The 22,147-nt window shown below is 43.6% G+C and overlaps 2 protein-coding genes and 1 long non-coding RNA gene across 5 annotated transcripts in view; 2 read left to right on the forward strand and 1 right to left on the reverse strand.

The window, feature by feature from the left end:
- The first annotated feature begins 6,659 nt into the window (after nucleotides 1-6,659).
- LOC141730661 (uncharacterized) lies at nucleotides 6,660-7,746 on the forward strand. The gene is made up of 2 exons (XR_012582257.1): nucleotides 6,660-6,893; nucleotides 7,607-7,746. It is a non-coding gene; the product is annotated as an uncharacterized LOC141730661 (long non-coding RNA).
- Nucleotides 6,872-9,932, reverse strand: LOC141730660 (uncharacterized). 3 transcript variants are annotated; one of them, XM_074550123.1, is made up of 3 exons: nucleotides 9,796-9,932; nucleotides 8,856-9,388; nucleotides 6,872-7,864 (listed from the first exon to the last, which is right to left on the reverse strand). In XM_074550123.1, the coding sequence occupies exons 1-3, from the start codon at nucleotides 9,806-9,808 to the stop codon at nucleotides 7,784-7,786; spliced, it is 627 nt and encodes a 208-aa protein (XP_074406224.1). In that variant the 5' UTR covers nucleotides 9,809-9,932; the 3' UTR covers nucleotides 6,872-7,783. The 3 variants fall into 3 exon arrangements, 2 of the variants coding, with proteins under 2 accessions (XP_074406224.1, XP_074406223.1); XM_074550122.1 differs by having other exon boundaries at nucleotides 8,761-9,388; XR_012582256.1 differs by lacking the exon at nucleotides 9,796-9,932 and having other exon boundaries at nucleotides 8,947-9,153.
- Nucleotides 9,807-22,147, forward strand: part of SLC6A11 (solute carrier family 6 member 11) — a 109,667-nt gene continuing 97,326 nt past the window's right edge. The window contains exons 1-4 of the mRNA XM_074550121.1: nucleotides 9,807-10,026; nucleotides 12,681-12,815; nucleotides 12,989-13,129; nucleotides 14,549-14,639. Coding sequence (XP_074406222.1) covers nucleotides 9,807-10,026; nucleotides 12,681-12,815; nucleotides 12,989-13,129; nucleotides 14,549-14,639 — 587 coding nt within the window. The remainder of the gene's footprint in view (nucleotides 10,027-12,680; nucleotides 12,816-12,988; nucleotides 13,130-14,548; nucleotides 14,640-22,147) is intronic.

Here is a 22,147-nt window from a genome sequence, read left to right on the forward strand (position 1 = left end):
TGAGGGTCCCCTGAGCTCAGGATGTTCTCTGACCCCTGAGGGTCCCTCCAGCTCAGGATGTTCTCTGATCCATCCCTGAGGGTCCCTCCACCTCAGGATGTTCTCTGATCCATCCCTGAGGGTCCCTCCAGCTCAGGATGTTCTCGGATCCCTGAGGGTCCCCTGAGCTCAGGATGTTCTCTGATCCCTGAGGGTCCCTTGAACTCAGGATGCTCCCTGATCCATCTCTGAGGGTCCCTCCAGCTCAGGATGTTCTCGGATCCCTGAGGGTCCCCTGAGCTCAGGATGTTCTCTGATCCCTGAGGGTCCCTTGAACTCAGAATGCTCCCTGATCCATCCCTGAGGGTCCCCTCCAGCTCAGGATATTCCATGGTTCCATGATTGCCCCTCATGAATCAACACCAAATTCAGTCTGTGTCCCCCTGCGGATGGATGGTGGTGCCTTCCATGGGTCAGTGTGCTGTGACACAGCCACAGCCCTGCCAAAAAGCCAATGCACAAACCCCAGGGTGCAGAAACATTGCAGAGTATGGAAATGTTTGGTAGATAACGATTTGTCTTGTTAAACCCACATTTAACAAGTGTGGGCTCTTGCAGACTTATTGGCCATGCAGCAAATGAACACAAATTGTTATTTCTGAGTGTACAACAGCACAGGAGAAAGTTTCCAGAGCAGCTGCTGTCTCTGTACAAACTCAGCTCTTTCACCTGTAAGTTCTGCCTTCATTGGAAGCAGCTGAACCATCCCTGTGTCCAAGCAGAGACACTTTGCTCCTTGCTCAAGGCTCTTGTAAAACCCAGGGCTGAACTGGGAAACTCTTAATAAGCTTACAGAGACTTAAAATAGGAATCAAGTTGGAATCAAAAAATCCATGTAACACAAGCAGCTGCAATGTAATGCTTTCTTATCATCTGAAATGTAATACTTTCTTATCATTGTTAACAAGGACCTGAAATTAATTGCACTAAGAGCTGGCTGCTCCACACCCTCCCTGCTTGGTTTAAAAACAAACCTCAGAAGGGAACCTTGCCTGGTTTAAAACCTTTATTTCTATTGCTATGTGGATTACAGCTTTTTATTCTGTGTGGAAAGTCAGTAATGAACTGAGGAAACACACTTGCTGAAAAGATAAAAGCAGTTACAGGTATAAAGCCATATCTCCTCAGTCTCAGCTATTTAATCATCAAAACAATCAATGTGCAAGGGGCACAAACCCCTTTTGAACTGCAAACAATGAACCAAGTGCCATATTCTGCCCCTTTTCAGCAAAAAAGGCCACCTCAGTAATTTAGCTCCTGAAAACTTGAATTTGCAAAGTATCTTTAGAAATTAACTTCAGGCTGAATATGCTAAAATTTTTGTAAATGATGCACTGGTGGAAAATTTTATTGTGCTTATTTGCAGCATGACCTGTAGCCTGTAAGAAGTTAAAAGGTTGTGATTATGGAGGAAATTTTCCTCTTCTGGGTGAGGTTTTTCTACTCTTAAATAATATTTAATTTCAGGAGCAGGTGGAGAAGTTGACTGCAAAGCACAAAACGATGCTCCCAAAAATTGTATGGTTGTGATACCAGAGCTGGTAAAGATGTGATATTTTGGGATGTGTCACTGTCACTCATGCTCTGACATTTTATAGGAGCCTTATTTGCCTTGACTCCACCAGTAAAGTCTTCCTTTCCCAGTGGGAAAAATAAAAGTGACATTGAATAAGGAGATCTTTGTGTTCTTCCTGTTTTAGTTAACTACACACCTCTAATCATGAGGAAATGATGACTAGAACAATATTCAGAGAAAGTTAAACATCTAAAAAATTGGGTTTTTTTTAAAAAGATTGATGCCTAGCTTTCCTCAGCATAGGGATTTTTTTCCTATGAAAAAAATTGCAAGTAAATTTTAGAGAAAGAGTTTAAGAAATAAGTGCTGCTTTGGGAATTCCATTGTGCCAGATTCTGGGAATTCCAGATATTGTGCCTAAATTAAAATGTGGTGGGAACACAGAATCTCAACTGATCATTTCTACTGTTGCTTTCCTTATTACAAACTGCAAAAAGAAACAAGTCCAACTTCTTTTTCTTGCTGTTGTGAAGCCAGAGCTCCACGTCTCAGGTAATAGGGGATGTCTCCTGATTTATTACCTATAATTCACTCTAGAAATATCAGGGTATTGAGGGAGTCAAAACCAGGCAGAATTTATGCATGAAATGATTTCCAGCAAAATTCCTTCTCCTCTCCTGAATTGAGTTTTCCATGGATCAGGCTCTGTGTTTCTGGTAGGGTGATGATTCTCCTCAGTGCCAGACACTTGGAAAAGAATTGGAGACAAATGCATTTTAAGCTTTTCTTTACAACATAGTCAAACCCTGGAGGATCTGTTTCAGTTTTCCTGTGAGTAGGAAAGGAACTGAGATGAGAAGGAGTAGGAATGGTCAGAAATATCCTGAAATTTAAAAGTAATTGTAGAATATCCCAAGTTGAAAGGGGCCCACAAGGATTATCCAGTCCAGACATCCCAACACATCCCACCTGGGCATCCCTGGCAATGTTGTCCAAACTCTCCTTGGGATGTGGCAGCCTTGGGAATGTCACCATTCCCTGGGGAGCCTGGGCAGGCCCAGCGCCCTCTGGAGAAGAAGAAGAACCTAAAAAAGGACCTAAATCTGACAATTTCCAGGAAGGCTTTTCCCGCTGACAGCCATCTGCCTGTTCTATCCTCTGTGCCTGAATTGTTCATCCATTTCCAGAGCAGTGCAGCAGCAATTCCCACATCTCCTGCTGCCCTCCCACCACAGCCTTTGTCAGGCTCCTGCAATCTGTGCCAGCCAAGTCAGCATCTCCCTGCTGCTCTTTGTGCACCTAAATGGGATTTTTGCCCCCTTACTGGAGGGTTCTTCTCTCACTGAGTTTCTTTGTTCACCTTTAACAAGCCACTGGGAAGAATTATTGTCCAGCAGAGATGAAATTCTGGATAATCTTTGTGTCTTCTCCATTTGTCTTCCCAGTGGGTTAGCCTAAATAAAATATTCTTCTTTTAGCTGGGAAATAAAAAGAAGTCCATGCATTTTTAGTAAGTGGATGTAATAAAATTTGAGAGTATTTTCTCTTTTGGCTCTCGAAGCACAGTTGTTGCTTTTGCTGGGCATAATTAGGTGGGGTTTCACAATGGTTAATTTTCCTGGTTTGCCAGCTAAGTTCTATTTTGACTCAATTTATGAACCTACAGGTGTCAACCAACAACTGATGATTCACAGCTGTAAAGAAAATATTTTATTGAGAGGAATTTCAGCATTAAAATACTCCAAAACACATTTTAAATAACAAAAGGAATACATGTATTTGATTAAAAATACCATTGCAAAAAGAGTAAAAGAAATCTTTGGGCACTTTTCAACACTGCAGAGAAGCACAAGTTGGCTGAAACATCTGCAGTATCACATCATGTGCTCTGCAGGAGTCTTGTGGAAGGCAATTAATTGTTAATTAGCAATGTGCCAGCAGCCAGCTCAGGACAGGGTTGTTTGCTGAGTTGGTTTGAGTTGTCACATGTAATTTATGTGGCAGAACCCTTGCAGGGCTCAGTGTCTGTGGGGCTGCACTGGGGCTGCTCTGGAGAACTCAACACACACAGTTAAATCCAGTGCCTGAACGCTGACAGTGCTGAAATGGAAATCCTCAATAGCACAGGGGTGTTTGACAAGAGCTGATCAATATTTTCCAGGCAATTACTTTGCTTTACTGACATGCAACTTCAGCCAAAAAGACTTCAATAAAGGAAATGTTCTGAAAATATGGGAGCTCTTTTGAAATTTTGAAGCAATATATTGCTGTTGCTCTCTAGTTCATTGTAAAGACTGATTGAGTTGAAATTTTAGGGGCTTATATATAATTCTTATTATTTTGCACAGGGGAGAAAAATGAATTATCTTCATTCTGGGTTGATTTTGGAGCTTTTTTCCTATTTCAGGTCTGCCACAGAACCAAACCACTCCCTCATTCACACCCATCATTCTGTTTCTAATGGTAACTTGCTTTGGATTTTAATGTATTTTACAGCAACACTTGGCAGAGTGTGCAGTATTGCTGCCACCCCTCACTGAACCTGAATATTGCACAGGTGCCTGTGTTGGCAGGGTAGAGAATCAGAGAGGGAAAAGTGGGAAAACTCATGGGAGGAGAAAGCCCAGGGGCTGAGATCAGGCAGTTTAAAGTGTAAAGCAAAGCCAAACAAAGAATGAATTCCCTATTTCCCATCAGCAGCTGGATGTTCACCCATTTCCAGGAGGGCAGCACTTCATCCCATGGGATATTTGGGAATAAAAATGCCATCACTCCAATTATCATCCTCCCTCCTTCTTGGTCCTATTTTTCACTGCTGAGCATGACACCTCATAGCATGGAATGATCATCTACAAGCTGGAATTGCATTTTTTAATTACTGTGCTATAGACTCAACCCAAAGGCAAGTTGGTTTTGTGAAATTCCAGGATTATCCCAAAGCCTGGCTCAGTGGGCTGCTTGTAGAAACAAAGGGCAAGGCTGGGGGGAGATGCTTCTTCCTACCAGAGGTGTGAGAGTCATTCAATTCCTTGAAATTTAATTCCAAGCAATCTTCCCATACTGACCTGGGGCATCCAGGGCACAAAGCAACCCCTTACCTTGCTTTACAAAGAGTGTCAGGGATAAAATAAAAGATTCTATGAGCTTGCAGAGAGCTTCTGTAACCTGAATTAAATTCTGACATTGTTCACTGAGTACCTTAGTAATTTTAACTATTAAAAATGTTAAAATACTTATATATAAATATATAATATTAATATTATATATACATATAATATTTGTATAATAGATATAATTATTAAAAATTTTAAAATATTTTAATAGAGTTGAAAATATATCCAGAAAGCTGAGCACAAACTCCCCTCACAGTTCATTCCTTTTCCAGGCTGGGGCAGCTCCCAGTACCTGAGCTGGGCATGCTGATAACATCTGTATCTGCATGAGGACTGCAAATTCAGCTTTAATCTGGAAAAATGATTGTCTACAGGCAGTTGTGGTGTTATGCACCGAGTTCTGCTCAGGTCTCTTTGGTATTTCTTTTATTTATTTTAAATTTATCTTTATTTATTTTATTTTTATTATTCTTTTATTTCTCGCTTGTAAGTCCCACTAAAACCTTTCAAAAGTGTCTTCTCATTCAGTGCTGTCATTTATTTTCTATTTTATAGATTTCAGTTCACTGGGATGGGTGACAGCTAACTCTTGGAAGCTGTGGATAACCCAGGATTGGAGGTTCTCTCCAGGTGCTGTTGTGTATAAAATTCATGTTTAAGAAACTCAATGTACCATTACCCATTAGCAGAAGGGTGAGTCCCTAAAGCACAGTGGGAATGGATGAATTAACTCAAGGAAACCCCAATTTGTGCCACTTTTTCCAGGGGATAAGCAGCAGAAATCTCCTATTTGGAATATTCTCACCCAGTCCTGTCCAAAGGAGGGGATGGAAGATAAAATACAGGTAACAAAATACAGGTCTCAGATTGACAACGGAAGGGCAACATCAATAGATGGAAAAGTGATTTTTGCAGCTCTCCTCAGCCCCAAACTCAGCATCTCACCACATTTATTGTGAGGCAATAAATTGGATGGAGAGATACCTCCCATGATAGGGGTTAAGCCTCTCTAAACAGGAGCCAGACAATCAGGTGTTGCTTTACTTAAAATTATCTGCAACAAAGAAATATTTCTTTTCCCCTTACAGAAAACTGATTAGGCACAAATCAGCCTATTTCTGATTGAAGTCAGCCTCTAATAAAACAGCTAAATGTGTTGGTCTTGTTCACAAATGGCTTGGTGATTTTAGGCTTTTGATCCAAAATATTGTCAGATTGTTATCACTGCTGAAATTCTGATTGTATTTCTTTGCTTTTGTGTAGCTATTTCCCACAAAGAGTCCAGCTTTATGAAATCTTTATTGAAGGCTTGTGCAGATCTTGCTTATAGCAAATCTAAATTGAAGGTTTTAAATCTGGAGAGGATTGTTTTTTCCCCTCCTAGTTATATTGTCACAGGATTTTCTATTGCAGGAACAACACAGAAATTCAAAGTTACAATAAGGGGAATGAAATGAGCCAAGCCCCAGTTTTAAATTTCCAAAGCTACATCACATGAGCTGACATTAATTTTGGCAGCCTGGCAGAATCCTGTGGACATGTGGATTTTTCTCAGAGGTTGTTTTCCCAAGTTACTCTAGGTATGAATGGCTTCTCTTGATTAATTTTAGTTTATAAATCTAAATAAATGCAGCCTTGGAACATTTGGTACTTCACAGCACCATTCTCTGGTGAGCAGAAACATCTGATTTCCACCCCCACCCCTGCACTTTCTGCACAGAGTTGTAAAGGGCTCCTTGGGAGTGCGGAGATAAACCTGAATAAAGCAGAACTTGAATTGCTTTTTGGGGCACATCATTTTAATGGCCAGGGTGTCCCAACAGGCTGTGAGGAGCAGGCAGGAATTCCTGATGAGGAGCACCAGAGGCACAGCGAGAGCATGAGCTGACACCAGGGAATTTCCCTCATTGCAACAGCAAAGGCTCCACCAGAATTTAAATAAAAAGAGTTCTCAACCTGCTCTAAAATTTGTCATTTTTTGTTGCAGACACTGGGAAGTGCTCACAAGGATTAGCAGCCAGCAATTACTTCCATAAACACTTCAGCTGGGAGGAGACTGGGTGGGAATTGGTGCAGGAATACAGCAGTGGATAAAACACATGGCAGCAGGAAGGAATCATTTAAAATACTGAACAAATCAGCAAATAAACACCTTCAGCATCTGCCTGCACGCTGTCTCGTGCAGCAGGCCCTTCAATCTGGCATCATCAATCTGTTTGGTGAAGGTTGGTCTCTCCTCTATATTGAATCATCAAATGTTTACTGTCCCTCAGCTTCCCTCTGTTTTTAGAATTACTCTCAGGAATAAAATGAGAATTCGCTGTCAGCTTTGATGTTTAAGTGTATCCTGTTGAGTTTGCTAGGCCTGGCTGGGAGACAGAAAAACAGGGTCTGTTTTGATCCCTGCTGAAAACAAGATGAAGGAGGAGGTAAAAATAAATCAACAAAAAAAGCCCTCCAAGTTGAGTTTAGTTTGTGCAAAGTCAGCTTGGGGAAAATGGATCTATTCCATCCTCAATTAATGAATAACAGCTGCATTAAAAACAAAAAACACAAATGTACAACCCAAAATCAAACCTTGCTCTGGTACTATCTGCGGTAAGGATGCTTTAAAAAATATATATATATATAAGAATTTTACATTTTTTTCAGTTTTCCCACTGGCAGATCTCCTTTCCCAAGATAGGTTTGAGTAGAACTCTACATGCTGGCATCAAGAAGAAAAGAGAGAGGCTCATCCTGCACCTGTTAGGTGCAAGGATTGATGTGACAGAGAGCTGACAGGGTGAGGCCCCAGCACCCACTCCTGTGACAGGCATCACTGAAATGCAAAATCCTGCAAACTTTAACCACAGCAGAAGCTCCAGTGGGTAATGTACAAGAAGGGTACAAAGTCAGCTCAAGTTAATTTGAAATCTGTATTTCCATTGTCTTCCAGGAGCACTGCTAACAGGTGGCCAGGCAGTGGGAAAAACCCCTGGAGATGGAGGGTGAGAGGGAGAGAATTCACATGGAACAAGACCTGACTGTCCCTGGGACATTTCCAGCAGAGAATCCTGGATTTAGGAGCTGTGAGTTCCCAAGTGCATCCCCTGGAGCTGCAGAGCAAAGCTGATCATAACTGCAGCAGAGTGTGGAGCTGAGGAAGTTCTGAAGCAAGAACCTGGCTTGGGTGCTGCCATTTGCCAAGGAGAAGCTGCAGAGATGAAGAAAGAAGAGGTATTTAATCTGGCTTTGGAAACTTAGGGTGAAAATGACTGACCTACAAAAAAATTTAAAAAGGAGAGGGTTAGATGGGGAAAAAAAAATTCGAAATATTTGATTCAACCTGAAACAAAACCATTTGTAATAATTTTTTCTCTCTTCTTGCCTCTTTTACAGCTTGGATTTTAAGCCAAGCCCCAGCCAGCAATGCCCACATGGGCTCCTTGCTTCTGCATTTCCCTGCTGCCACTCGAAAGCGCCCACATTGTTTCCACACTTCCCAAATGTTCCCCCTCCGTTTATTTTTTCATCCCGTCTGTCCCCCGGCTCTCCCCGCCGCCCTTTCCAGCTGAAGTTTGTGTCATCTGTTCCCGCCGGGCTCCTTTTTTAACTTGTGGGGTCTGTGCCAGCCCCCGAGCGAGGCAGGTGCGGGGCTGGGTCTGTCTGTGGTGCCATCCCTGCCCGAGGGATGCGGGGCAAGGATGGCATTGCCGGGGATGGGACCGGGAACGCGGCTGCCAACCTGCCGGGCCCGCGGGTACCATCCCTGCCCGAGGGATGCGGAGCAGGGATGGGACTGCCGGGGATGGCGATGTGGCTGCCAACCTGCGGGGCTCGGCCCTGCCCACGGTCCCATCCCCGCCGGAGGGATGCCCAGCGGGGCCGGCCACCGGGGATGGGGATGCAGAACGCGGCTGCCAACCTGGCGGGCCCGCAGGTACCATCCCTGCCGAGGACTGCACAGCGGGAACGGGGCTGCCGGGGACGGGGATGGGGATGCCAACCTGACGGGCTCGGCCCTGCCCTGTCCACCATCCCATCCCGGCCGAGGGATGTGCAGCAGGGCTGGGACTGCCGGGGATGGGGATGCACAACGCGGCTGCCAACCTGGCGGGCCCGCGGGTACCATCCCTGCCGAGGACTGCACAGCGGGAACGGGGCTGCCGGGGATGGGGATGGGCACGCAGAACGCGGCTCCCAACCTGCCAGGTTCGGCCCTGCCCGCGGTCCCATCCCTGCCCGAGGCTGCGGAGCAGGGATGGGATTGCCGGGAATGGGGATGCGGCTCCCAACCTGGCGGGCTCGGCCCTGGCCGCGGGCGGGGAGCGCAGCCGGGGATGCTCTGCTCTCTGCTCGCTGGTGATGCTCGGTGGTGATGCTGGGTGGAGGAGACGGAGGAGGAGGAGGAGAAGGAAGAGAAGGAGGGGGGAGCTGGCGGGACAGCCTGAGGTGGGCGGAGGGGGGAGGCGGGTGTTAAACCATCGCTCCGGGGAGGGCTGAGCATTTGCAAATTGCGGCTCCATCCAGAGCGCGGGGAGCATCCTCCAACCCACGCCGGGCCGCCAGCAGCGGCAGGGCAGGACGAGGCTTCCCGGCTCGCGGGGATCCCGAACGCCTCCTCCCCTCCTGGCTGTGCCCTGCCCGCGCTGCCGGAGCCGCAGCATCGCCCGCAGGCAGCGCCAGCACAGCCCGGCCCCCGTCCCCGGCGCGCAGGCAGGCACGGGCACAGCCCTGGGTGAGTAATCCCGCAGCTCCCGCGGGCAGGCCACAGCCACCCCGGCCCTCAGGTGTGAGCCCGGCAGGTGCGGCACAGCCCCGGCCTCTGGTAGGTCAGCAAGGGTGGGATCCTTGCCTGGGGAGGGATTTTTGAAAGGTTTCCCGGTCTGCTAGCAAGTTAGCTGTCACCACTTGGAATTACTCCTTCCCTTGCACAGAATTTCTCTCTTCCTCCCACCCCTTTCTTCTCCTTTTCCCCCTGCTTTACAACTTTTCCAGCCTTGTGGAGTTGCCTCCCTCATTTTCACCCACAGATTTCCAGAGGTAGCAAGAAGCCAGTGCCACCCTGGGGGATTTCAGAGGTTGAAGATCAGTGCCAGCAAATGTCCTAACACACCTGTGTGTTCCTCTTTTGTTCTCCACTAGGCTGAAAAGTCATGACAGCTGAAAAGACTATTCCTATAATTAATGGCAAGCCGGAAGATGCTTTGGACCCAGAAGCCTCAAGTACCAACCTCGTCCACAGCAATGATAAGAAAGTTCATGAAAGAGGGCACTGGAACAATAAGGTTGAATTTGTGCTTTCTGTGGCAGGGGAGATTATTGGGCTGGGAAACGTCTGGAGATTCCCATACCTTTGCTACAAGAATGGAGGAGGTAAGATGGCATCACATGTGGATTTAGATGGGAATTAAACACGGGAATTAAACAGTTAAGAGTGCCTTGCTGTGATTTATTGCACTAGTAAGAGAGACGTGTTCAGGGTTTCAGTGCATGTGCACACAGGGAAGCATTAACATCTGACAACTGAGAAAAATCGTCGTGTTTCCCTTCCCTTCTCTCCAAACACTGTGTGGTTTATTTTTACAAGTTGCTGTTACGTTAGTAAATTGACATCTTTTTTTTCAGGAGCATTTTTTCATGCAGGAGAAGCCAGCATTCAGTTATAGTAGTACACTCTGTCTTCTGCATGTGAATACACACCCAGGCATACTTAACTAAGTTTGTCTGACACAGAAACGAAGGCAGCACTTCATTTGTCACAGCAGTGTACTTTGGAGAGGATGAATATTTTTTTTCCTAACAATGCCACAAAGACTAAATTAATTCTCTTTGTCTCATGAAATTTTTTATACCTCAATGCTCTTTTTTTTCCCCTCGTACTTCTCCAATTCCTACAAGGCAGGAAAGATGTAAAACTACAGGCTGAAGAGAGCAAGCCCTAATAAATACAACTTCTGAATGTTATTTGAGAGAGGAAAGAGCAGACTCAACTTCTCCAGAGTATAACATGTGGCACGTATTGGTTATAGCCAACTGTAAACTGTGTAAGATAAATGACAGCTGAGAATAAGCACATCAGCTTGGGCAGCAGGGAAGAAAGAAAAGTAAATTACAAACTCAGTTTAGAATTCTGTGGACTGGGTTCAACATTCTTCCCACTTAAGGCCTGAGTCAGTGGCAGTGTAAACACAGAGGCTGGAAGAAAAATAGGATGTTGAGGGCTGATAAGCACTGATCTGCTCCTCGATGGGTTGGTTTGCTGTGCCAAATTTCTATTCCTTGTCCCTCCTTATCTGAACTCAGGCATGGTTTTTAGCCCATTTTGTGTGCTGTTCCTACAAGACAAACCCTGCTGTGCAAATTGTGTTTATTGTTGGAAGTTCCTTTCTTTATGTCTCTGTATTTTGGCCAAACTTAGGCAACAAGAGTTCAGCTCTTTAGAGAGTGCTGCTACCAGATCCTGAATGTTAACATGCTGCACATCATATACACAAGCCTTTCTTGTTGATGGTCAAAGTGTTCCCAGAGAACTTTTGGCAGAGGAAATGACAGGAATATATATTTGCTGTGTAGTTTTTTGGTTCCTGCAGTTTTAGGTGCCCATTTGTGAGTGTGTGCCAGCTTGCTATCATTTTAAAGGCTGTAACATGGGGTAGAAAGAATTTCCATCATTGTTTTGGGTGATTTGATGAAAAAGTAATTACTTAAATATCATATTTAATCATCGCTGTACTCTTTAAGAATAGAATAAGTGGGTGTGATTTAATTGCTCGTGTCCTGGCACCATGGGACATTTGCCATTGACCAGTTTTAGTCAATGGAGGCTCAGTCTGTGTGCTTGTGTAACCCCCTGCTGGAATTAGACCAGAGTTTGTTTTTAGTGCTTAAATCTGGTGCATCCAACTCCTTGGTGTGTGCTGGGGGAAGACAGTGGTAAATATCTGAGCTAGTTGTGAAATAAATTGCTTTTTACAGAACAAATTTAGAGGCTGTAGTTTGGAACTTGTGAGGTGTGACCTCTCTGGCACTTTCTCCAAGCCATAACAGGGAGCGTAGGAATAATCATCTGGAAGTTTGGGCTGTGGATGTTCAGGTTTTGAAGAAAAATAATTTCTTTGTGTGTTTAGAATGAGGTATTTCTTGTAATATGATCTTTTTGTAAGCTGGGCATCCTGATATTTTCTAATGTTCCTGTTGGAAAAACAAGCTGGTACTTTGGATTTCCACAAGTTGCATTGTTCAACTCGCTGTGAGAGTGTGTGTGATGATACTGGCCAGTAAATTAATCAGGGAAATACTCAATTTTTTGTGGAATCCCCTCGGATTTCTTGAGAGGCACCTGGGACTCGTCTCTAGGGAAATTTCCTGGCTGAGGGCAGGAACTCCTGGTGATGAGATGAAGGAAAATCAGAGCAGGTAGATGTAGTTGTCCCAGCATTCTAATCAAAGTGACTGAAGCCCTGCAGCTGTTGCAGGGTGTGGGCGTGCTGTGGTTGGGTTTGCTGTGGTTCACTACCTGTGCTGGAGTTTTCTGTCAGCATCCAACCAAAGTATGGATGCTTTGTTATTTTCCTAGAATTTCACATCAATATTTCTGGCTGATAAGGCTTTCTTGTCCTTGTAGGTGGTTCTGAGGTTTGTTTCCTCATTCCCTTTTCTCAATTCTTATCATATAAATGGGTTAACATGAAATGGGTTGTTCAGATTTAATATCTGTAACATTTCCTCACCCCTGAGAAAAGCAAGGAGGGTGGTGCTGGGCAGAGCAGAACTTTGAGCTGAGCATGGCTGGGGTCTTTTCTGTGTTTGAGAGACCGACTTTAGGCTGAAAAACTTTGATCTGCTCTGTTTTAGCCCATGGCCCTGGTTTTCAGGTTAACTTTGGATATTTGGGGCAGGAGTAAACCCTTCCTGCACTGCACTGATGGCTCCCAGCTCAAGATCCTTCCTTTAATGGAAAAATCCTCCCTGTGCTCCTGAGGAATCCTGTTCATTCTAACCAACACCCCCTCGATGTTCACCCCCAGGTGCTTTCCTCATCCCCTACGTGGTGTTTTTCATCTGCTGTGGAATCCCAGTATTTTTCTTGGAGACGGCCTTGGGACAGTTCACAAGCGAAGGAGGCATCACATGCTGGAGGAAAGTTTGCCCTCTCTTTGAAGGTAACAATTCTGTGTTCTTCTGCAAAAGAAAGTATTCCATTTGAAGTAAAATGAAATTAATTGTAGCAAAATTGAAGTTAAGATATACTTACAAGTAAGCTTTTGTTTTTAAATTAAATACAGCCTGAAAATCAGTTTTCTTTTGTATCTCACTTTTTATTTTGCTCCTCCAGGCATTGGCTATGCTACCCAAGTTATAGAGGCACACCTAAATGTATATTACATCATCATTTTAGCATGGGCTATCTTCTATTTGTTCAACTGCTTTACTACAGAGCTTCCCTGGGCTTCCTGTGGCCACGAATGGAATACAGGTATGACCTCAGCAGAGATTACCACTGTAAAATCCTCCCAAAAGATTGATTACTATATTGAAATGTCCTGAACAAAGCTATTGGTGTAGCAAAATCTTGTGCAAATGGGCCAATCTCATCCCACTACAGCAAAAAAAAAGGAAACCTGGAGTGAAACTGCCTTGGACCTTTCTGGGTTAGGTCATTGTAAAGCATTTACTCCTCTAGAATAGAATGTCAGCAGAAAAAGACTATGGATTTGTTAATTCTGTAAGATCTTCTGGCTAAATCCCAAGACTCTCATTTGCAATCATATCTATTCTCCCTGAGCACACTGAGTGAATTCTGCAGCAGAGAATGACCTGATGACAGGTTGCAATCTTGCTTTTTCACTCTAATGAAGTCAGGAGGAGTTTGAATGGAGAGGGAAAAATGTTAAATGTGGATCTTTGGAATTGCTCTTTTAAATGCCAGATGTTGAGGGATAATGTTCATCAAGCTACTTCTGGAAATGTAGTCTCATAAATAATCCTTGCTGTGCATGTAAAGGAGCCTCCTGCATGCAGGATGAGGTATTCAGGAGGGTTTGCAGGGCAGGGCTCTGCATCTGTCTTCTCATTTATATAAATATCTGTCATTCTCTGCTCTTTGAGTCTCTAGATCCCAAACATCCATGGGGAGGATCTCATCCCACTGTCCTTGTTCCTGAAATTTTGCGTTCATCCCTTATGTACAATCCAGTTTCAAATCAAGCACCCAGCACGTTGTCTTTCATAGTTTGCCCTAATTGGCCATTTTTGGTGTTCTTTGAGCACACCTAAATCTGCCTGAAATCTTAATTTCTGAAATCTTAGGGAGGTAATTTTGGGCCCAGTGGATGTGGAAGGCTTTGGTATCAATTTTGGCAGCCCTGCCAAGGAGCTTGGCCAGTGTTATCAGTGCTCAAATGCTCCTCAGTGCTGAGCTGCTTTGGCCTTTGTGTTAAAGATAATAATAATAATTATAATAATAATAATAATAATGATGATGATAGTGATAAGCCAGAGGAAATACCCACTTTCCTTATCAGGAAAAAGTGGCAGTTTGTGGCTGGCCATGTTCCCTTGGTAGCCATAAACCACTGAACCAGCAGCTGGAGTAGGAGCACATTGTAATTTTAATTCCCAATCCATTGCCTCAATGTTTCTTTTTTCTGCCTGAGGTGATTTTTTGGCCCTGTGCCTCTGGGAAGTGTTGTAGCAGAGTCCTGATGGATGTTTGTCTGAGTTGTCATAACCTGGTATTGCAGAATTAGCCGCTGTGATCCTTAGTGTCCCCAAAAACCCTTTAAACCACCCAGAAAATGTGGGGGCTTCCCAAGATGCACAAAGTGAGACATTAATAATAACTGTACTTGCATGTCAACATAGCAAACTCCCTTTTTTTGTGGTTCTTTTCTAGAAAACTGTGTGGAATTTCAAAAACTCAACATGAGCAACTGCAGTCAAGTCTCTTTACAAAATGCCACTTCTCCAGTGATGGAATTCTGGGAGTAAGTGCACAAAAACCTTTATATTTGATCAGACTGTTCACTACTTTTATATTTGATCAGATTCTTCATTACCTTGCAATGATTTGACCATTTAGACCTCGTAACCCTGTAGCACTTAGGGAGTGAGTTCAGCTGGAAATTTTCTTATCCTGCCACGGTCAGAATGAGAGTTTTTAACTCTTTTTTAAGAGGACACAAGGAAAGGAATTCCATATCCTGAAAGGACACAGAACAAAGTGTGCCACTTGCTCGGGAGCTTGGCTCCTGCTGCTGGAGGAAAGAGCCTCCAACTCATACTAATGAGGAGGCAAAGGTGAAAGAAAGAAGATGATTTACAATATTCCTTTTTTTTTCCTCCTTGTTTTATTTTTTTTTCCTTTTTTTCTCCCCCTAAATGCTTCTTCCCTTAGGAGTGGGAGAGCTACATCCTCATCCTTGTTTCAGCTAACTAATACTCTGGCTTCTGGATCTCATTATTTTTTAAAGGACTGTGTAAGTGTTAGTTATTCAGCTAGAATAACAGCAGACTTTAACTCTCTCCTCTCCCCCTGACTCTGATTTCTTGCTAGACTAAAGGAAGAAAATCAGATGTTTGCACTAGATGAGCTGCTTTTGTGGTGACATATTTTTTCTGGCTATAAATATTTAATCAGTGCAGCGCAGCCTCCCATTTGCTCCTTGCAGGGTGTAGTGTGTGCTAAGCCAATCAGAGAAATGCAGTGATACTTTGAATTCTGAGTGATTTCACAATTCAAAGCCAGTTACACAATTCTGGGTTACTACAATTTTTTGAGGACCCATTGATTTTATTTTGAGGCTGTTTTGTGTTCAGGACAGCAACAGTTACACTTTAAAGAACCAGGAATTAAAACTTCTTGAAGGGAAAACTCTACATTGAGATAATTTCCTTCAATCTTAAGATGTGCTGCCTGAATCTCTTTTTCTTGCTACATCAGTACACTTAGATTTCATGAGTTATTTCAGCAAATAATACTGTTTTATTTAAAAATAAAATACCTCCCCCCCAAACTAAATAAACCTGAATAACATGAGAGACATATACACTCTCTGGGTAAAAGTGAAATTTTATTTTCTGTTAAAAATTTTCAATAATCTGAACATCTAACATCTTAAATCAAGATATAACTACCCACAGATAGTATTTCAGAATAAACAAGAGTTTCTCAGGTGGCATCACTTAATGCTACAACTTTATTTTATTTTAGCAAAAATATCATACGGTTCTTTAGGATAATGAGAATTAAGACTTAACATCAGTGGAATAAATGAACAATATATTTTCTCAAGTATTAACCAATTTACTCTCTGCATTTATATGACTTTTCAACAATATTCCTAACTTTGCCACTGATGGTGACTCTGGTTATCCAGAGAATTAGGAAATGTTTAGTTCAATTCTATGGAGGGCATGGAGTGAGTTTTGTACTCTCATATTCCTATGGTTTTACACTCCCATATTTCTATGGTTTTACACTCATATTCTCATATTCCTGTGGTTTTACACTCTCATATTTCTGTGGTTTTGTGGGTTTTGTGTTAGTGCTCATCTCTGGAGTGCCTCAGTTCCTGGGTCAGTGTTATTTTGAAGCATGCACAAATCCATTTTAAGGTTGTCCCTTCTCAGAGATCTCAGAAAATGAAGCTAAACAAGATTCTGTAGCTCTGCTTGCCATCAGGTTACAGTAGGTTTTAACCCACTTATTTCAGGGCATATTTCCCTACCTGCTATTGGCTAAATCAGGAATAAATTCTGAAACTAGAAGGGAGAATCACATTTGGCCTGTTCTGTAACTGGTTTTACAATCTTGTCAATAAAAAGTTGAAAATACACATTCCAAACCTTTTAAAATCACAAACACACACACACACAAAAAGATAAATTAAATAATCTGTTATTTATTTGGGATGTCTTTCTTTATTGTGTCACAGACAAACTTTTTGTAACACCAACAGTTTGCTGGCCAAAATAACTTAAGATATTCAACTTTTCTACTTTCTCTGTCCAAGTAAAACTGGAGTTGCATAGCTTTGCATAAGGAAATAAATGAACTCTCTTCCTGCTAAGGAAGGTGTTTGCCTTTTTTTGAAATTTAAGTAGTTATGGTGTTGCATGGCTTCAAAATTGAAAATAAAAATGAAAAACTGGTTTCAAAGTGGAAGAATGAGACTTATTAAAAATCAGGATTGATTTTGCTGTGAAATAACTTATTGGAATTAAGATTATAATTAAATTATGTCTTAAATATCAAACATAAAAGCAGAGCAGGGTCTTTTTGTATAAAGAGCAGATGACAGAGCAGTTAATATCACTAGAAGAGTTACTTTGTGTGCAGATAAGTGTTATCAGCAATGTTATTTGCCTCAGCTTGAGGTGGTGTTCTCATGATGCTGCTTTATGATTTTGTAAATTCTGCTGCCAGGAGCCATAAACTCATTGTAAGCTTGTTGAAACAAATAGTAAAAAGGAGATTTGCTGGAGTAGGGAAAGGGGAGGCTCCAGAAGAACCATTCAGAACCATCACACTTTGTGCTCCCTGAAATGCTGCCATTGAAATTCCTTCGAGTTGTGGCCACATAAAGCCAATTTATTGTGTAAAGGGTGGGCTGTGGTGGGAAAAAATGGAGTTTTGTGGGATATTTTATTTTGTGATTTTTTGGTTTTTTTTTTTTTTTTATTTGTTTGTTTTATTTTTGGGGTTTTTTTTTTGTTTGGTTTGGGGAGTTTTTGGTGTTTTTTTGGGGATTTTTTGTTTGGTTTTGGTAGTTTTTCTGGTGGTTTTGATGGTTTTAACTAAACCCAGCCTAACAAGGAGAGGCTCAGCAATTCCCCAGTGGCTTTGCAGTGCTCTGTGCTGCTCCCAGTCTGTGAGCTCCTCATGCTGGTCAGGCTCAGGTTGTTGGCTCACACAGGATTTACATTCTCAAAGTTCCAGCAACTGGATCTAAAGTGTGTAAATGAATACACCAGAGCCAAACCATCTTTATTTCTGGCTTTGGAAAGGAATTTTTTTCCCTTTTACCTGGTGCTGCTGGGCTGTAAGGCTCAGCCCTTATTTCCTCATGACTGGAAGTAGATCCAAATCCTCAGCTGGTTTGAGGGTTGCAAACCCAAACTCCAGCCTCTCTGCTGAAATATTGGTGGCTTTTGCTGCTTCTGCAGCCTTGGCAGGTGCTCAAGCTGTGGCTGGAATCAGGCAGGGACTGCAGAGGTGGCAGAGGATACCTGGCAGTGCCTTTTCCATTTCCCTTCCTCAGGTGTGCCCAGGGGATGCTGCTCCCTTAGCAGGAACACTGTGACTTCTGAAAATTCATCTTCTCTCCCTGCTTTGATAGCGGCCTCACACAGAGGGTGAAAGCCCAAGTTTAGAATAATTTTAAATTTTAAAATTTTAAAATTTTAAATTTTTAAATTTAAAAATTCTAAAAATCTTTGTTAAAACAAACCACCCAAAAAAGGATTCTGAGAGAAATCCTGCAGGGGTCCTAAGTGCTGTTTTCCTCCTGGCACACTCCAAAGAACCCCATTAAACCTTAAATATTTTTGTGAGGCTGTAATTGATAACCACTTTTCTGTAGCTGCACAGTGGAAATGGGCTGATCCTGCTGGGGGTGCAGCAAAACTTGGCAGTTTGGACACTCTTTTCTTTTTTTCCTGCTTAGAAATATCTATTTCTGTCACTGTTTTAAGGCTTCATTTGAGTGAGCAGGCACCACTGACAACTGATCAAAATTAGGGGATTAAAGGATTTCTTACTCCAGAAGGCCTTGCAAGCTGCAGCCTTGAGAAGTTCCAAATTCTGTGTGTACAGGGAAGCAGCTAAACTGATAAAAATTCCCTTTTTATTCTTCAAACCCACTGCTGCTGTGTTCCAAAGCACAGACAAGAGCCTGAATTTCCACTTTCCCCTTCATTCTTGTGCCAGCATTCAGAGACTTGACCTGTTTTCTCCCATCTATGGCCTTGCCCTCACCCCACTTGTATAGTTTAAGGATTTTCTAAGAAAAAGTAATAATCACACTGTCAAGATGTGGCACATAGAGTTTTTTTAGCATCCAAAATTGGAATAGTTAATACTGCTAGCTGCTAATTACTGATAAATTAAAGCAGGATATGACAAACCACCGTGGCTGTGGGTGAGGGTGTATTTACAAGCAGAGGGGAGATGCTCTGCTCCATCCTTTTTCTGCTTTCCCAGGAGAGGAAATTGCCTGGCAGGTGTGGGGGCTGCAGCCTTGCCCCTGTGCCCTTTTGGCTGCTGCTCCAGTCTGTCCCCAGGGCAGGAATTGGAGCTTTCCAGAGCCTGGGAAGGAGCTGGACAGACAGAGGAGCCACGGTTTTGTGGCTGATTCCACCTCAATGGGTTTTTATTGGCTGTGTAGCAACAACTTGGTGCTCTGTTCAAGGAGCTCTGTCACTCTCTGGAGGGGGTGACACATCCCCAGCCTTTCCAAGTAAAGCCTAGTGAGAAAAAAACCACATTGGTTTTGTCTGGCCTAAAAGAAAAGGGGCTGTTCTCAGCGAAAAAAAGGAAAAGGCACAAACCCTTTCCTTGCAAAGTCAAAAAAGAGGTTTTTTCCTGTTTCATTCAGGCTGCAAACGAGTGCAGGAGTCACATTGTGGTTAATCCCCAGCACATTGAGAAGTCAGGGGTGAGCTGAGCCTGCTCAGTGTCCAGGGGACCCAGCAGCACCCTAAACCAGCCCCTTTGTGGGGGTCTTGTACTATATTAAACAGGGCCAGCCCCTTTGTGGGTGTCTGGTAGGGCCTTAAACAGAACCAGCCCCTTTTTGGGTGTCTGGTAGGATATTAAATAGAGCCATTGCCTTTGTGGGTGTCTGGTAGGGCCTTAAACAGAACCAGCCCCTTTGTGGGTGTCTGGTAGGATATTAAACAAAACCAGCCCCTTTGTGGGTGTCTTGTAGGGCGTTAAACAGAACCAGCCCCTTTGTGGGTGTCTGGTAGGATATTAAACAAAACCAGCCCCTTTGTGGGTGTCTTGTAGGATGTTAAACAGAGACAGCCCCTTTGTGGGTATTTTTAGGGCGTTAAACAGAGCCAGCCCCTTTGTGGGGCTCTTGTAGGGCCTTAAACAGAACCAGCCCCTTTTTGGGTGTCTGGTAGGGCATGAAACAGAACCAGCCCCTTTGTGGGTTTCTGGTAGGGCCTTAAACAGAACCAGCCCCTTTGTGGGTGTCTGGTAGGGCATGAATCAGAACCAGCCCCTTTGTGGGTGTCTGTAGGGCCTTAAACAGAACCAGCCCCTTTGTGGGTGTCTGGTAGGGCCTTAAACAGAACCAGCCCCTTTGTGGGTGTCTGGTAGGGCATGAAACAGAACCAGCCCCTTTGTGGGTGTCTGGTAGGACATGAAACAGAACCAGCCCCTTTATGGGTGTCTGGTAGGATATTAAACAAAACCAGCCCCTTTGTGGGTGTCTTGTAGGATATTAAACAGAACCAGCCCCTTTGTGGGTGTCTGTAGGGCCTTAAACAGAACCAGCCCCTTTGTGGGTGTCTTGTAGGGCCTTAAACAGAACCAGCCCCTTTGTGGGTGTCTTGTAGGATATTAAATAGAGCCATTGCCTTTGTGGGTGTCTGGTAGGGCCTTAAACAGAACCAGCCCCTTTGTGGTGTCTGGTAGGACATGAAACAGAACCAGCCCCTTTGTGGGGCTCTTGTAGGGCCTTAAACAGAACCAGCCCCTTTGTGGGTGTCTGGTAGGGCCTTAAACAGAACCAGCCCCTTTGTGGGCATCTGGTAGGGCATGAAACAGAACCAGCCCCTTTGTGGGTGTCTTGTAGGGCATGAAACAGAACCAGTCCCTTTGTGGGTGTCTGGTAGGATATTAAACAGAACCAGCCCCTTTGTGGGTGTCTTGTAGGGCCTTAAACAGAACCAGCCCCTTTGTGGGTGTCTGGTAGGGCCTTAAACAGAGCCAGCCCCTTTTTGGGTGTCTGGTAGGATATTAAACAGAACCAGCCCCTTTGTGGGGCTCTTGTATGGCCTTAAACAGAACCAGCCCCTTTGTGGGTGTCTTGTAGGGCCTTAAACAGAACCAGCCCCTTTGTGGGTGTCTTGTAGGGCCTTAAACAGAGCCAGCCCTTTTGTGGGTGTCTGGTAGGACATGAAACAGAGCCAGCCCCTTTGTGGGTGTCTTGTAGGGCCTTAAATAGAACCAGCCCCTTTGTGGGTGTCTTGTAGGATATTAAACAGAACCAGCCCCTTTGTGGGTGTCTGGTAGGATATTAAACAGAACCAGCCCCTTTGTGGGCATCTGGTAGGGCATGAAACAGAGCCAGCAACTTTGTGGGGCTCTTGTAGGGCATTAAACAGAACCAGCCCCTTTGTGGGTGTCTGGTAGGACATGAAACAGAGCCAGCCCCTTTGTGGGTGTCTTGTAGGGCCTTAAATAGAACCAGCCCCTTTGTGGGTGTCTTGTAGGATATTAAACAGAACCAGCCCCTTTGTGGGTGTCTTGTAGGGCCTTAAACAGAGCCAGCCCCTTTGTGGGGGTCTGGTAGGGCATTAAGCAGGGCCAGACCCTCCCCTTGCTGCCCAGCTCATGAGGGGCTGTGTGAAAATCCTTTTTTCTTTGGAGCCCCGTGAGTTCTCCATCTGTGTTTGCCTCAAGACCACTGATTTTGCCTGACTTCGCCTGACTTCAGCTGAAAAAAGCAAATGGGATGGGTATCAAAATGCTGCCAATTTTTCCTGTATTGAGGGCTGGACCCTAAACCAGGTGGATAAAGTTTCCATGGTTTTTGATTTTTGCATTTCCTGTCCAACAGTTTTTCCTTAACTGGGGGCTGAACCCTGAGTCAGGTGATGACCTTTCATGGTTTTTAATTTTTACATTTCCTGTCCAAATTCTGCCAGTTTTTCTTGTATTGAGGGCTGAACACTAAGCCTGGTGGATGAAGTTCTATATTTTTGATTTTTACATTTCCTGTCCAAATTCTGCCATTTTTTCCTGTAATGAGGGCTGAACCCTAAGTCAGATGTCCTAACTTTCATAGTTTTTGATTTTTACACTTCCTGTCCAACAGTTTTTTCTGCATTGAGGGCTGGATCCTAAGCCAAGTGGGTGAACTTCCATGGTTTTTTATTTCTACACTTCCTGTTGTACATAACACTTTCACTGTGGATGATGAAAAAATGACCAAGTTTGCAAATTCTCCTGACTTTGTATTGCTTTGGGAATTTGTAGCATTTGGTTGGTTCTTGTGTTAATACACAGTCAAGTTTTGGCTTGCTGTAGTGTCAAAACCAGAAATTAAATTTTTGCAGCAAAGGTCACATGTGAGCTACTTAAAATATCCCTTAATTGCACAATTGTTAAAGCTCTAGAAATGCTGCTATTGCTACTAATGGTGGGTAAACATGCACCAAAAATGAGTGAAGAGCTTGAAATTTATGATCTTTAGAAGCTGCTGGCTTAGATATCCAATTTTGGTGAAAAATGGTAAATCTGATTTATTTGCAACCAACA

This window comes from Zonotrichia albicollis, chromosome 12 (genome assembly GCF_047830755.1).
Source record: "Zonotrichia albicollis isolate bZonAlb1 chromosome 12, bZonAlb1.hap1, whole genome shotgun sequence".
Classification (NCBI taxonomy): Eukaryota; Metazoa; Chordata; class Aves; order Passeriformes; family Passerellidae; genus Zonotrichia; species Zonotrichia albicollis.

What these genes read in the sequence shown, in the direction of transcription:
- LOC141730660 (XM_074550122.1), bottom strand. An exon ending in GGTACCCGCGGGCCCGCCAG is followed by an intron (nt 7,865 to 8,760) that starts GTTGGCAGCCGC and finishes TCATCTCTGCAG; the next exon opens with CTTCTCCTTGGCAAATGGCA.